The 17,508-nt window shown below is 40.8% G+C and overlaps 1 protein-coding gene across 1 annotated transcript in view; it reads left to right on the plus strand.

Annotated features, from left to right (window-relative positions):
• The window catches only part of RASSF9 (Ras association domain family member 9), a 46,637-nt gene extending 30,101 nt beyond the window's left edge, over window positions 1-16,536 (plus strand). Inside the window, exon 2 of the mRNA XM_082255993.1 lies at window positions 15,303-16,536. Coding sequence (XP_082112119.1) covers window positions 15,319-16,506 — 1,188 coding nt within the window. The 5' untranslated portion in view covers window positions 15,303-15,318 and the 3' untranslated portion in view covers window positions 16,507-16,536. The remainder of the gene's footprint in view (window positions 1-15,302) is intronic.
• The last annotated feature ends 972 nt before the right edge of the window (window positions 16,537-17,508 follow it).

Raw genomic sequence — 17,508 nt, forward strand, 5'->3', positions numbered from 1 at the left:
TCTCCCGAATGGATATCCCGAACTGAAAGAGGTGGAAAATGGCGCATATATACGAACGGCTGAAACGAACGACGCTTAAGGAACTGCAGGAAGCTCGAGGCTTAGGGGCGAGCAACAAGCCAAAAGCCACGATAATAGCCGAACTACTGGAGAGCGACCGAACCAGCAACCTGCAAATGGCAAACACAGAGGAAACAGAGTTCCAAAGGGATGTAAGATGGAGACTAAGTATGTTGGGACCTAACCCCTCACAAGAAATTGTGGTGCAAATCATGGCACAAGCTACGGAAGCACACAGTGTCCGGGAAGCTCGGGAGGCCAAAGCCAGATCACTACAAGGGGATATGTTTTCGCTACCTGGATCTACAATAGGACGGCCGCGTAAGATCAACTATGCTGCATTTAAAAGCTTCACAGAGGGTGAGATGGATATTGATAATTATTTGCAGGACTTTGAGAGACAGTATGTATTAGAGGACCTGGAAAGAGCTAACTGGGCTACGATATTGAGCAGCAAGTTATCAGGCAGAGCAGCAGAAGCCTTTAGAGCAGTGCCTGATGAGGACATTCAGAATTATGAGAAAGTAAAAGAAATTTTGTTGGCTCGTTATGCTGTTACACCAGAGGCACACAGAAGAAAATTCCGGGCCCTCAGGAGACAGGGCAAAGAGTCATATACAGAGTGGGCATTCCGCATGCACCGCGCTGCCAGCAATTGGATGCAGGGATGCCAGGCGACTACATTAGCGGATGCCATACAGTTGCTATTGCTGGAACAATTCTTCGACTACGCTTTAACAAATGTCAGAAACTGGGTCAAAGACAGGAAACCTCAGACAGTGGAGGAGGCAGCCAGGCTGGCGGATGAATTCTATGAGAACAGGCGGGTCGACCTTCACAGAGGATCATCAGGATTATGTCCCCAGTACTATCCTCAAGCACCAGCACCACAACAATCAGGACTAATCCCTAACACCCCGGCAAATCGATATCATAGGCACAATGGAGTGCAGTGCCATTTGTGCAAGAAATTTGGGCACTATCAGAGAGACTGCACTCAAAAACGGAACCACGCTTCATGGATTCGAACAGGGCCACCTTCCCCAGCGCAAGCAGCAGTTCACTACTACCACACGCACAGGCAGACACCCAGATACCGGTCCCACAGTGGGGTACAGTGCCACAGGTGCAAGCAGTTTGGGCACTATCAACGAGACTGTACCCAGAGCAGGAACCAAGCTGCATGGATCCGACCAGGGTCACCCCCTTCAGCACAGACAATGGTCCACTACTATGCCACAGAGGTTTCCCCAGTTGTACCCAGGTTTGAACCCACTGAGGAGCAATTGGGTACCCTTCACGAGGCTAACCCAGTGCAAGCAGCTGAGGACAACAGGGCTCACCACAGACAGACGGTGAGACTAAATGGACAAGAAGCCAGGGGACTGAGAGACACTGGAGCCACCATAACCCTGGTACAACCGCACAGGGTTAAACCCTCACAGCACACTGGGCGTGCTGTGGCTGTAAGGGTGGCAGGGGGAGCCATCCACAAGCTACCCACCGCCAGGGTGCATATTGATTGGGGCTAAGTCAGTGGAAGTGGGCATCATGCCATATTTACCAGCTGAGGTCTTGTTGGGGAATGACTTTGGGTATTTAACCTCACAATTTATAACCCAGACTTCGGAAGGAGCTGTTTAAGCCAGGTTGGGAAGGATGGCATGGAGCCTCTGGTGGCATATCTGAGCAGAAAACTTCTACCCAGGGAGGTCAGTTATGCCACCATTGAAAAGTGTTTGGCCCTAGTTTGGGCGCTCAAGAAACTGCAGCCATATTTGTATGGACATTCTTTTACAGTAATGACGGACCATAACCCACTTATTTGGCCCAACTGAGTAGCCGGAGATAAGCCAGGACTGTTGAGATGGAGCTTGGCACTGCAGCCCTACAACACCATGCAATACCGGCCAGGAAAGCAGAACACCAATGCTGATGGGTTATCCCGGCAGACAGAACTAGAGAAATAGATTTTACTAACCGGACATCCCCAAGCCGACCCGTTAGGGTCTAGGCGGGTATGCCGTCCCATGGAACTAAGGGGGAGCTATGTGACAAAATCTGAGTTTTGCCTGTAAGGGAGAGGGTTAGTTTTCAAGAATGTCTCTCCAAGTTGCTCTGTGAGACCTGTGGCCAGTTGCCATAAAGTCTGTAACTACTAAATAATTAAAGACATGCTGAGATGTGTACAGATACTAATGTCATCAGTTCAACCCTCTGTCTTTCATGAGCTTGAGTACGGCCGTCTGCAAGTTAATTGGCTCAGGTTGATTGAGCTATTGTCATCTGTTAAGAATGCTGTTTGTGGTCGTTATTCCTTAGAAATGCTAATGAACTCACATTGGTGTGGTCATTCAACCCCTGACCTGTGTGTAGTAATTTGATGAGGAGGGGGATGGGCTCATGTGTGTATAAATTGAGTGTGTGTCTTTTTAATAAACAGTTTTGTTTTATCCCATCATGAAGTCTGGATTTCGGGAGAACCTGCACGGATCTCTCTCATAGAGACTATAGGATGTGTATGTGTACTAATGTTATTGATGCTCACTTGGTATTGCTTCCATTTATTACTGGTATATTGTACAAAATTATATTACTAGATTTATTTTATAGTATACTGTGCATAAGCTACACATGCCAAATGCAAACATGCTACATTTTTCAATATATGCTTATATGGCAAATAATATTTTTTAAAAGAGTAACCCATAACACCTAATCATCATTTCCTCAGTGGCCTATTTGCAATATAGAGAAGCCTGACTATACCTGCAGTGTGCATGCCCTTTCATATATATCAAAACAATTTAAAGTGTATTTCCACCTTTGCAGTGAAATTTGAAAAACCTCTATTATAGGTGTGTTCACATTTACACAGCATACCTAAAAATAATTTAAAAGAATACATTATTCTTACATTTCTAATTATTGCTTTGAAGCAAGTTGATACATAGGCATTTTGAAATTGCTAAGAATAGCTTGCAAGTTCAAATCAAGGGACAGATAGAGTGACAGATTTTCTTAAATGTAGTAACATGCAATGTGCCACCCAAGTCCTGAGATCCTCAACCCTTTGTTAACGCCGTGGTAAAGCCACCTGAGTGATTTTTACCTACAGGTAAGTCTATAATTAGTCTATAATTAGGTTTACCTGCAGGTACAGTAAATATCTCATAAACCTGCACCATCACTGGCACATGCACATTAAGCTCTCAATGGACGGTGCCATCTGTTTAGGGCTCTATACCACGGGCTGTGACTCCCGTGTCCATGCCCATGCCCATGCCCAGGCAGTTACATCACAAAGCTCAGTCTTTCAAACAACTGGAGCCCACAAACCCAGAAAAGACCAGGTAAAGATGGAAGCCCTGCCAACCGTAACAGGACGCCGTTGGAGGGCTTAATTTTAAGCTAAGGCAGTCATAATGTGCTAGTATACCATCCATACTAGCACATTGTGACATTATCACTCAAGGGCCATTTGTTTCACAGCTTACTACCGCTTTAAGACACACATTGTGCACAACTAGCTTACAACTGATTTATCATTACATAGAAGAGGAAAGCTAAGTACGTTTTTCAGCAAGTAAAAAGGTAGGCAGCACAATTTTAATAATTAAAAGTTACGCTATGTGAATGTAGACATGTAACAAATATAAAGTAGGTGCTGTCCCAATTTGGCTGCAAAAACCTGAATACGGTTTAAGTTTAAAGACTACATAATCCTATTTGTCATTTCAGTGCTTTACTTTTAGCTGGATTTGCAACAAATGGTTGACTGTTGGTTTCACTGTAGAAAAAGGTATTGCTATATCCACCACGTTCATTAGTTCAAAGTTTAAAAGTTTTGTTAGAGATGAATACAAGACAAACCTTGGCACTAGTAGCTTATAAAACATTTCATGTGTCTTATTTTTCTCACACCCAAAACATGTCTGTAGTTGTCAGATTTAAATGTATCCTGCATTTGTTCTGAGGTTACATTGTGCTTTTTTAGGATATGGATACAACGAAAATAAACGACTACAAAGAACATAGAAAATATAGCACTACTCCTGCAGGAGCCACTTGGTAGATTGGGTTCTCTGTTCTTTTGCCTCTACTCTGTGAACATCCTTGGCCCCTCTGACACACCTGGTTGAACAAAGGTTACTGCAAACCCTTATAGGAACTCCAGTATGCATATTGCACCCAGGCGCAATTCAGTATCAGAAAATAAACATCTCACTGGTTAATAGTAAATGAATAGGTCATCCACAGTTCACTAAACAATAGGATCACAAAGGCACATGTGTGGCAGCTTCCGAGATGGCCCTCTAACTTGGGAGCTCTGACACGCTCTGACCGAATAGAGGTCCCCTCGCCAGCATACACAGGCAGCCCTTCGCCTCTTCACCTGCCCGAACAATAGACACACCGGAGCACCTGCTCGCATGCCCGGAGATCAGCCCAAGCGGGAGGTAAATCATCAACTCAGCTTTGACACAGGCATCGGAGCCTTCCAAGATGGCAACCACGGCTCCTCCATGTGGAAACACAGGAGACATGGATGCCATAGCGGATCCTCTTTCAACATCCTAGGCCCCTTTCGGCCTTCCTGCAACTCCAGTGAGTTCCCACCCTTGCCACGCTGCCTCCCCGGCCTCCACCTAGTCCCTCCTGGGCAGGACCAGAATAATTCCTTAGCACCACTCTGAAAAATAGCCCTGCGAGCATTGCTGAGCTACAACAAGCCTCCCCACCATTCCTAAGCCACCTCCCTGACATGGTTCATATCCTCAGTAAATTTTCTAAACTGCTTACAACTGGCCTGGCTCAAAATGCAGCCCAAATAACATCTACGATTAAGGCAGACTTGCAAAGTCTGGGCTCATGTATAGATGCCATTGAACAGGCTGTGGACCATACTGTGGCGCGGGCTAACCAAAATACAGCAAGCATTCAATCATTACAAAACCAAATAGACACTGTACTCTACAAAATGTATGATTTAGAAAACAGGAGCAGACGCTATAATTTTCGTATCGGGGGATTACCCAAATCGATCTTGGATGTCCAAGGGACTGTCAAATCCTTTATCAAGGAAATCATTCCAGACATTTCTGATCATATGCTCGAGCTACACAGAGCCCATAGAGCCTTTCAACACTCCTGTCAGGATGGGCTTCCCAGATACATTGTGGTTAAACCACATTTTTATGCAGTGAAGGAGGAGATAATGAGAAGGTCCCCTGACTCTGAGAACCTTTCCATGTAAGGACACTCTGTCCAAATATTTGCAGAATTATCTCCCACTACAATTCAGTGGAGGAGATCCCTAAAACCTCTTCTGGCGGCCCTGTCCCAAAAGTCGGTAAAGTAGTGGTGGTCCTTCCCTTTCCGCTTACAATTTCAGTATCAGAATAAATCATATGTTTTTACAAACCTCCAGGACAGAGAACACCTACTCCTTCAACTAGGGTTCATCTCTAGAGAACCGTTGTCTCCTTCTTTGCCTAATCATTACAGCTCCTCCAAGAGGCCTCCTCCAGTCAGCCCCCTGACGTCGATTTGGAACAAACAAAAACCAAAGAGGCAACGAGACTCTAACCCCCCTTGATGGCTTTATACACCGATGGCCCCGCCGAAGGTCTTTTCAGGACCCCTGTTGATTGGAAGAACTTCTTATCCTGTTTGCGGTTCTTTAATGAATCCCCCCGAATCTGGACTTGCCCATCTGGCAATTTGTTCTCTAGGGGAATTTCCCTGCACTGTATGCTTAAACTAGTTTACTATGATACCTAGGGCTCTTACTACAATGTTACCTCATCAAGCTTGTCGTCCTCAGTTATGCAGCTGTGATGGGTAGTATTACTTGGTAATCTCACCTAGGCATTTATTTTCTAGGGGAGACATCTAGCACATGGCCATGTTTCCCAGGCATGTGCTAATTCCCTCCCCCATAGTGTTATTGTTTGGCTTCACTATATACCTATTGAACGTTTATTGGTTTCATTTTATGTATTCTAACGTTCACCATTTTTTGATTACCCAAGGTCCTCTTAATTCATTTAATTTTTTTAGGCCTTGGGGACCTTTCGTTTGGAGCGGCTTAACTTGCTCCTCCTCCTGCTGTAACTCAGAGGTACTGTAATCCTCTGGTGACATCAGGATAGCAAACTATACCACAGGTTGCCCAAACATTTTACCCCTCAATTTTTGGGGTCATATGCAGGACTAGGCTGGTCCAGTCCTGTACCCAGGGAACACAGAACAGTTCTAGTTCTATGCTCCATATTTTTCTTCTCTCTTTGGCTTACTTTCTAACCATTTTTTCTATTCCCCTTCCTTCAGATACCTATGCGGAAATCTCAACTACTCCTGAACGATTGGGTTCTAGTGCCTCTCCACAATAACAGTCTCAGGGAACTCTAAATGGCATTTGGGTATGTGCTCACTATACAATGACGTTTTCCTTACCTCCTGTCTATGACTAACTCTGCTCCCACAAATGTTACCCTCCGAGTGACTTCTTACAATACACAAGGCCTGAACTCTCTGATAAAGAGAGACAAGGCATTCCAGTATTACAATTCCCAGGGTATTGATGTCCTTCTGCTTCAGGAGACTCATTTTCCTGGGAACTATAATCCTTTGTTTCTTCACAATTCCTGATTCTATACCTTGCTAATGCAAACGTTAAGAAAAGGGGGGGTAGCCATTCTTTTTTCTAAAAAAGTTTCATTCACTCACTCAGACCATTAGGGATTGAGAGGGTCGATACATTTTAGTCAAAGGTCATATTAACAAAACTCTTTATACCATTATTTCTTACTATGCCCCTAACCAGGGTCAAGCCTCCTGCTTTTCATCAATGCTCAATTCACTTGCCCCATTTTGAGGGGCGAGTAGTAATGGGGGGAGATTATAACATAACTTTTGATCAACTCTTAGATAAATCAGCAGAAGGGATTTCTTGCCTCAAAAGGCCACTTAAACAGAGCCTACGCATTGCCTGGTCCCTTCATTCTTTAGGGCTGATAGAGATATGGAGGGAACTAAACCCCTCATCAAGAGACTACATACGCTTCTCAGCTCCTCACAGGACATATGCTAGAACCAATTACATCTTTATCCCAACTTCAGAGATACGTTCCGCATCTCAGGCCTCCATTTGTGATATCTCCTGGTCGGACCACTCTTTTGTACTCCTTAAACTAAGCAATACCACTTCCTCCTCGTGTCCCCACCCTTGACGCCTCAATTAGTCCCTATTGAGTGACCCAGTCAGATACACTTTACTGGAGAAAGAGCTCCGAGAGTTATTTCTCTTAAATTATGTAGATGATATCTCACTGTGTTCCTTATGGGGAGCACATAAGGCAATGATAAGAGGAAAGCTTATTCAAATAGTTTCCCAACTAAAACCGGAACACTGGGCTGATATAGTAAAACTTGAAAAATAATTTAAATCACTCAGCAAAATTCACAAGCGTAACCCTACAACCGACTCCTTAGCTAAACTTGACACTGCTAAACTGGCTCTAAATCTGGCCCTTACATCAGCTGCTTAAAAACACTTAAGATGGACGAGGGCCATTTTTACCTCAGAAGAGATAAAATAGGCCCGCTACTAGCATACAAATTATCCCCTAAATACTGGATTCTCTCCCTCCCTAAGATTAAATGTTTGACACATTCTCTCTCTCACAACCCTAAATTTATTATGGAGGCCTTCCACTCATTCCTCTCTAAACTCTATTCTCAGGAATACTATGCTCATAGAATGGTAGCCTTCCTGGAGGAGATATCCCTCTCTAAACTTAAAGATAACCAATGTTCTACCCTCAAACTTCCTTTTTCAGAGATCCAGGTCCTAAATATTATTAAAGCTCTACGAACTGGTTCAGCCCCGGGTCCTGATGGCTTCTACACCTGTTATTACAAGACGTTTGCCAGCACTCTCTCCCCTTATCTGGTCCGGTTCTTCAAATCACTAAGGAGCGGAAAACTCTTACTGCATCTAATCTTGCATATATCTCAGTGATTCCCAAGCCAGATAAAGATCCTAGTGAAGTCAGAAATTATAGACCAATCTCTTTGATCAATATTGACCTAAAAATTATTTCAAAAATTATATCGAACCGGCTGGCATCCTTTATTGGAACATATCTACTGTACATAAAGACCATGTAGATTTTATCACGGGTAGGCAGGGTCTGGACCAGATAAGAAGAGTGATTGATGTTATCTCTCGTATGAAATTGGGTTGGGATTGGGGTCCCCCCCAGAAAGGATTTTTACTGTCAATAGACCTTCAAAAGGCATTTGACTCTGTCTCCTGGTCTTATCTTTTTGCTATTCTTAAAAAATTGGGTTTTGGCCCTAACTTTATAAGACTCCTGGAAGCTTTCTCCTATTGTCCCTCTGCACAAGTTAGAATGCAGGGACACTATTTGGATCCTTTCCCTATATCTAAAGGTACGAGACAGGGTTGTCCCCTCTCCCCACTTAGTTTCACTGACGCTGATTTCCTGACATTCATGGAGTTCTCTGTGGACCATCCGTCCATAAGTGCACTCTATTTCCTGATGATATTCTCCTCTTCGTAACTTCACCTCTTATCTCTACTCCCAATATTTTCTGATTACTGCACAATTTTCGTCATGTTTCAGGCCTTCACTTCAATATGTATAAATCTGTGGCTCTCAATGTGTCGACCCCCATGACCTTAGTGGAAAACTTAAAGGATTATTTCTCCTTTCCCTAACTAGGTATCAACTTAGCCACTTAAATTGACAACCTCTACCAAATTCTCAGTCCTTGCACGGGCTGTCCTGGTTAGGTAGAGTGAATGCGGTCAAAATGACACTACTGTCCCTTCCTATACCCCTGATTAAGCCACACCTAGCTAAACTGCAATCCGCTATAGTTCACGGGACATTGTTTCTCTGAACATATTTTATACAGCTCCAGACTTAGAGGGGGGTGAGGACTACCTAATCTTTGGTGGTATTATCAAGTGGCTCAGCTGGCCAAAATTTCTATTATCTACTCCAGGGGACTAAAACCTGATTGGGTAGCTATGGAAAGACAGGCGGTTTCACAATTCACCTTAGATTTCCTTATTTGGAGCCCCCATAAATCATGCCATACAATATTCTCCCCCACTTTATCCCGCTCAGTTATCTTGTGTGATTCTTTACACAAGCCCTCCAAAATAGCGTCAGTATGGCAACCGCTTTCTCATATTTTCCATAATTCTAAATTAGCTCTCCAGGGAAAGATATTAAAGCCTTTCAATGGTGGTTAAACAAAGAATTATTGCGGGTTGGACAATTTTTTGACTCAAACGGGCCCCTCACATTTAGCCATTTTATTAGTAAATTGGAGATGCCCCTCAAGGAAAGATTTTGCTTTAATCAAATATCCCATTTCCTACATTCTATTTGGTATGGTAATCCTAACCCTTTATCAGTCACTCCTTATGAACAGTGGTGTTCTAAGGTCATGGACATCAGGGGAGGAATCTCCCTGATCTACTCGGCTTTAGCCGAGTGCTCTGAGAAAATATCATATGTTGGACTGGGAGCAGGACTTTGAGATAGATCGGGACATGAATACCTGGCACCAGTGCTTTTCACGTTCATTTAATGGGATTAACAATGTCTCTTTGATCTAAGCTAACCCTAAGGTCATGTCTCGCTGGTACCTGGTTCCCACTCGCCTAGCCAAATTATACCCAGAAGTTTCTCCTCTATGCTTCCATGGCTGCGGGCATATAGGCTCGCTGCTCCACACCCTCTGGCAATGCCCCAGAATAAGGGGGTTCTGGTATCAAATCTTTCATCTGATTGATAAAATTACTGGGATTTTTATGATCCAGTACCCAATAATTGCACTGCTAAATCAATGCATTCCTAAGATTCCCAAATGCTTCCAGGCCCTAATTTTCTACATACTACTGGGGGCTAAATAACCATTACTTGAGCTTAGAAGAACGCTTCAGTCTCTTTCCACCTGGCCAAGCGCAAAATTTCCTGAATCATGTCGCAGGAGAAGATTACTAGAATAATCCTGAATACTAGTAAAAAGTTTGAAATGACCTGGGAAACATGGGCTCAATAATTCGGAGTTTCTCTATAACCTCAACAATACCCTTTCCTCTTTCATTTGCAATTCTATAGTGATGGTTTCCTGCATGGGTTATCTCTGCATATTCCTCCTCACTTTCACTCTTTCCTTTCTTTCTGTAAACCTGGCTCTTTATTTTCTAATGAATTCTATACCTTCCCCTTCTTCGTAGTTTGGCTTAATTGGCCTCCACTCATGCTTTTCCAGTCTAATAGTTTGAGTTATATCCTTACCTGGAATGGGCTTCCAACTGGGCCTTTAGGTCCTCTCCCAGAAGGTTTGGGTTTATGGACTCCCCAGGAACAGGACCTTCCATAACTGAAAATTGGTGGTATGACCTCTTCTACGGTCACCATGTTTATATTCTAGGACTATATATTTGCACTTTATTTTTCTGTTTTAGCATGGATTCCTAATGTTATTCTCACCCCCTCGCAGATGTCCTTTCTATAGACTTCAGGCTTTTAACTGGGGAAAGCCACATTTTTGTTGATTCAGATTCTCTATGTGAAGCACTACCTTATCTTTAGAGACCCTGAGGGTTTGACTTTTATTAAACCTAGTCAACATGAACCCTGTTTATCCCAAGGTCATGTTGATATCATTATAAACTACCTCTCTTCTTAGAGGGGAGCCTATATCACCGAAGTTCTATTCATTCTGGGGTACCCTTCCGACAATTTCGTTTCTGCTCAGCTTAATTGCCCTTGTGGTATCATTTGTATATTTCTCAGATACTGTTATGTCTGTATATCTCTTTATTAATCTTTTTCAATAAAAACATTGAAACATAAACAATAGGATCACTAGGTTATAGCAGTTTAGAATAGAATTCTATGTGGATTCATTTTTCAGTACTCGATAATCTATAAATCAACAATAAACAATGGTATAGATAACAGTAATGACAATGGTGATCAACACTGCAATACCTTTTCAGCATTTAGAAGGCTATGTTTCTTAAAGTACACTCTGTATAAATTGTTATTCTAACACCCAGACTTTCCTACAGAGAAACCTCTTACTCTAGACAACAAATAAAGTTCTTACAGAACAGCTATCTGAGGACAGGCATTTAACCTAGTTCTTCAGCCAGCTAACATCGGGCCCTGTCTTTTTGGTGGTGCACATAAGCACAGTCCCAGTAAAGTCTTCATGCTGTGAAATAGGACTGCTAGTTAGATGGCCAGTCCCTATGTATTTAGTCTCTGCTAAGAAGGATACATAAATGCCAGCATTGCCCTCTCACCAGTCCCAGCAACTTTGGTCCCGTTGTTCAGATGTCAGCTCACTTCTGGACCTGCCAAAGCAACTCCAGTCCTCAGAACATAGGTTTACCAGTGCTCAGATTTCTTTCTCAGGCTGCAGGCTTGTAGCAGATGAGTGCGCACTCGAGAATAGCAATGTGTACACTCTGGTCCCCTCACAACAAGAGGAAGTTCCCTGTCTAAAGTTCAGGAGAAAAGCTGCTCCTTTCCCCACCTGTTTAAAGTGCATATCTGGGAGTTGAAGTCCATACTCAATTTACAAGACCCCCTTCCCAGACTACACTTCCCAGAGTTTAGTGCAGCCTGCATGAAAGTCTTTCAAGTCCTTTATGCCAGCCAGCTCCCTGTGCTAGAAAGATGCTGAATGGCACTTAAAGGCAGCATAAGAGTCTTGTATAGGCACACAAAACAGCTGCAGAAAAATGTCTTTATAGTAGCTTTTTCTCCATCCAAGCACCTGGCTACAAAAATATAACATAGAATAGAACATCAAAAATAACAACCTGGAACTTTCAGCCTTCAAAAAATTAAAGACAAAATATGTAAAGGTCAAATATTGTTTTAAGAACAGCCCTAAAATGTTTTAAACCTAAGATGTTAGGCCATCCTTAATTGTCAACAGCTACAGGTTTTTTTTTTAGTAAAAGAGCTAATCACCATGCAAGATATAAGGGTGCTAACAAAGGTCGACTATTTGCCTGGCTCCATCTGAATGTCACTTTTTAATAATTCCAATATTACTACCCTCTGCATGGCCATTAGAGGCAATACAAACCCAACACAACTTTAACCCTTCTCCACTTTATCTATACTTTAATAAAAAAAGTTTTGACTGTTGATCTTTAAATGAAATGCACCTGGATATTATAAATCATTTACAATATTGGGCATGTTGCAAAATAAAATGACCACTTAAATATTTTTCTATTTGCACAATATTTAAATAGTTTTAGGAAGCCAGTAGTGAAAGAATATGGGGGATGCCATTGGTGATATCTTATTCTAAAAATGCTCACATTTTGCTGTCTTACTGATTCTATTGTATCAATACTCCTAAGCCACTGACCAGCAACACCTTGTTCTAAATCAGGAACCATATTAGGAAAGTATTGCAGTCATTGGAACAGCAGGACAGCCATTGAACTAGCATTTTTAAAAGTAAATCAGTAGACAACCTTTATACTCTTAGTATTTATTTCCAATAAAGTTAAAATGCATATGTTTGTTTCAAGAAAACAGTGAGGTAGATCTACTAAAACAGAAGCACTCAGAATCTGGTACAGCTGTGCATGGTAGCCAATCAGCTTCTAACTTCAGCTTGTTCAGTTAAGCTTTGGCAATAAAACCTGGAAGCTGATTGGCTTTTATTCTGAGCTGCACCAGATTTTGCACTCTCAAGTTATAATAAATAAACCCCACTGCCCTGCAAGAAGAAAATAAGGAACATTGTCAACATTTTTGTTTACAGTTCTGAATGTATTTAGGTGTGTGGGAAGTGTGATATTAAACCATGCCTCTAGTAGTAACTAAGTTACTCACATAGACTCCACAATCTTAAGAGAAATGCATAGTAGTTGTTCTTGACTATCGGAAGTTACCTAAATTTGAAATATTCATTATAAAAAATATATATTATTTCCACAGATAGTGTGTTCTAAAAGCATTCAAGTATCCAGATATCACATAACAGGTTATAGACTTACTCCTGTGATTTCATCATTTTGCCACATTCCTTTATATAGCCACCTCCATCACCATCTGGAAGAAAACCAAAAGTTCCTCTCAACCACACTACACTGACTGAATGCATGTAGGGCATAAGAAGGCATGGCAGAGTAGAGCACAGTGCAATTGCATCTTGTGAACTCTACATGGCAAAATAAGGCTATCCCAGAGCTTAAAACACTGAATTCCTGGTGGCTCTCACTATTTGTATCAAAGCATGCATTAATGTAATACTATATTGGCTGTCCTGGTTGCCTCCTTTTGTGTACAGTTTAAAAAGTCGAATGTAATGCTATTGGCCCAGGGTCTATTTATTTTGTCTCTTGTGTGGTTGAAACATATAAATAAAAACATGATTTTGCATGTTTGCTATGTGCTTGTAAATATCAGTTTTACCTTCTGCATGTTTGACAGCTCATTTATTACTTTGAGCACAATTTTATGACCTTGTCCTGAGTAGCTAGAACACTTAGCTCTGATTGCACAAGCAATAGTATTGAGTTTTCCTGTATGAACAAATTTGATTAAATATACTACGCTACACTCACAAAATCATGTAACTTATTTTATTATACTGAAAAAAGTATGCATCAGTATAGTTTTATCTTAGAAGCAATCCCACATTTGGGTATTATGCTGTTCTTAGTAGCTAATAAAAGCAATTTAACAAAGATAATATTTTTTTCAAAAGTACTTGCCAATTGTTACTGTTTGTACAGTATATGGCTAAACAGCACTGCAAGTCAGGCTAGATTCAACCAAAACATTTAGTGACACTTCTACTGAAGTACCCAAAGAACAGTAACAGTGAGTGAGTAAATATAAACCAGGCACATCAATCTTTATCTGGCTTAAGTCTACCTTCACAAACAAAAAGCACCTGTTAAAAAATGTCTGTCATTATTAACTGATTGAAATACAGGAACTCCCTTTTAATTCAGAAGAGAATGATCCAATTTAATTGTGATCAAAGAACTATATGAGTCATGTTTTTTTCTTTCTCTATATTCTGGATGTGGTGCCATGTGAAACAAGCACTGGCAGTGCCCAGCAGTATACCGTCTGTGGTATGAACTTTTGTGAATTGTGTGCTTTATTTAATTCACAGATTGCGTGCATAAAATACAACTTAAGTTTGTCTTTACTTATGATTGAATACCTCAATTCAATATGACTCAATAACTGTAGTGCAAGTAAATATATATTTTAAAATGTCAACCTTGATGAAAAGTATATTAAACAGAAAGAGAAGATAGACAGATACAGCAACAGAATTTTTTTTTTTTTAAATGAGTACTCCATAATTTTAACTTTAAAGGGCATCCATGCGGAGAGACACGGCATCTTCCAACTTCATTTTGTTCATAGGTTCTCTTTAAATACAGGCAGTCCCCGGGTTACAAACAAGATAGGGTCTGCAGGTTTGTTCTTTAGTTGAATTTGTTTGTAAGTCGGAACAGGTACAATTTTTAAGTGTAGCTCCAGCCAAAAAATATTCTTTACGTTTTTTCGATAGCATAGGGAAGGGTTAACATCCCTGTAACATTTGTTTTGCTGTCTGTGCCCCTGTTCAGACGATTTCCCCTCACTTTCTGTCCCTATGACAATTACATTTTGAACATTTTAGAAACAAGGATTGGTGGTAAGGCTTCAGTTAAGACATCTTTTTCCCATGATAACTCTTCCAGGAGTGAATTTTCCTTCCTAGGGGTAGATTTGCCCTCTCTCATGGGGTCTCCCTTCGGGGGAGCCCCACTTAGTACTCGGTGGGGGCTGTTTCGGCAGTCCCCCTGAAGAACGGGGTCAGTCTGGTTCCGGCCAGACAGACCATGAGTACCTCAAATCCCTGTCAGGAGTCTTGCGCCCCGGGGGATCGAGGTTCGGGTCCTACCTCTTCGGAGGGAAGACCACTTTGTTCGCACACCCTGTGCACTTTTTGTGTTCCTCACGTTTGTGTGTGTGCACTTTTTTATGCACCGGGTGAAGTCTTTTGAGTGTGTTTCACACGCTACGGGCTTAAAAAAAAAAAAAACAGAGACTTCTTTATCCTAAAATGGTGACAGGGCATAATATAACTTATGTTTATGTAAGTATTTGTTTTGAGTGGACTTAACTATTTAAATGTTACCATTCCAGATAATCAAATGAAAACATGGAACCTGGAGCTGAGCATATTGCAGTATGGGTCGGCCAAGAAGAAAAAATAATTTATGGACTAACAAAACATACAACCAGCATGGATGTTGTGCAAGCTCTTCTTGAGGAACAACAAGCTGCAATGAGAAAAAGACATGTGCCATTGGGAAATTCTAAAGAGTATTTTATCATGGAAAAATGGAAGGAATTCCAATGCACAGTGCCACCTACCACAAAAATGTTAAAACTTTGGAAGGCATGGGGTGCAGAACAAGTTAACGTAAGCTTTTATCTAGTAAAATCAGAGCTCATGCAGCCTTGTTTATTACGGAATACTGCTGAATATCTAAAGCACATAAACTATCCGCGTCACAGTACAGCATCTGCTATTAAATCTTTTCCATCGCATAAACAGAAGAGCATTGTAAGGAAGGCATTTCGAAAATTAGCAGAGATGAAAAAGGGCACGGATTCTCAGGAAAAAAACAGCATAAAAAAACTTATACAACGAATTGCTTCTCAGGATCTCACAATTAAAAAACAAATAATCAGAATGCGAGAGCTGGATGAACAGATTGAGGAATGCATAACATACCTACACCAGGACAAAGAAGGCAAGGATGAACATGCAGATAACTGTAACCACTTGAAAGAAGGTGAATTTAAACAGCAGAGATGCAAATTTTTAGAAGACACAGATAGCAATGGAGAACTATTATCTATTACAGATGAAGCAAATTGTCCTTATATGCATACTGAGACATTATTTCATGAAATTAAAGAAAAACCCCACTCAATGCCCACATGTGAAGACTTGCTTTCTGATCAGGAAAACATAAAGGAACATTGGGAAATGGGTATGCTGCAATGTCTTAGGCAAGCAGTTGCTGAAAGCCTACAGCTGGAGGTAAAATTACATTCGCTCATTAGCTGTATGCAAAAGGAAATCCACTATCAAGATTCTGTTCTACTCAGACAGAAAAGAGAATATGATGTTTTAAAACAAGAGCTGAGATTATTAAATGAACCAAACAATTTAGTGACTTATGAATTTGCCCAGCCATACAGCATATCTTTAAGTGCTGGCAGTGAAGAGCTAAATAATATTACTGTAGCTTTGTCTATTACAAATATGCAAAGTGATACAGATTCTGATACAGGAATTAGTTCTATTCATAGCCTAAACTCTGATCCTGTTCCTTGACATACATGTGGCTACCTTCGAAAAATTAACATAATGTTCTGTTAAAAAAATCACACTTTAATCAAATATTAATTAACAGTAGATGTTAGTAGCAAGTAGACTGAAGAAGTATCTTTTTTTTTTTTTTTTTGAAAGTACAACATTTGATATTCACTTGATGTTCACTGTTGTTTTTTTCCTATCCACTCCTGTTGTTGTGATACTGTAGAAAATAAGAAACCCCTGAAAAAACACTAAAACAATGTGTACACACTGTGCTTGTCCTGTCATTTATTTATCTCCAGCTATTATTTATTTAGTAAAGCTGCCATACACTAGTATATTTTCAAAAGAGCATTCGTACAAACATTCATACAAAAATGTGTATGAAAATTATAATTACCTTTGTTCAAAAGTACTTTGTATATTTTGTTTGCCTTTTACATTTGATTTTGGAGCAAATTGACTTTCCCCAACAGTTAGAAATTAATTTGTTTGAGAAAAATATTCCATCCTGCTCCTTTTCCCATCCCTGTGGTCAAAAAAAAAAGTAGATTTGACCTCATAACGATTGGAAAATTGAATCTATGTTAGTCTTCCTTTTTAGCAGCCTGGGTGGCTCCAGATCACTTATGCTGACAATAAAATGATGGGAGCAATAGGGCAGATTTAATTTTTGAATAGGTAACATACGCTTAAGCTAACAGTATTTGCCAGGGCAGCAAACTAAGTTACTTATAGACATTAGATACCAGGTGGATGATATAATTTATATGAGAGACTGCCGGAACTATCAAAAATGCCTATACCTGGGGAAGACGTTTTGGAAAACCTTCCCTAAATATTACTCTTATTCTTGAGATAAGTGATGCCAGTAATTTCTAACAGAAGACACAACCCAGTTTTTTGGGAGCTGTCTGCTTACCTTCTTTTCCTTCTCCTCATAGTGTTTTGGGTTAAATCAATACTATGCCTTTATAAATGTTATATAATCACCCTTGAGCTAAGGGGTCCATATTCTAT

Source organism: Pelophylax lessonae (assembly GCF_965119305.1).
Source record: "Pelophylax lessonae genome assembly, chromosome: 4".
NCBI lineage: Eukaryota > Metazoa > Chordata > Amphibia > Anura > Ranidae > Pelophylax > Pelophylax lessonae.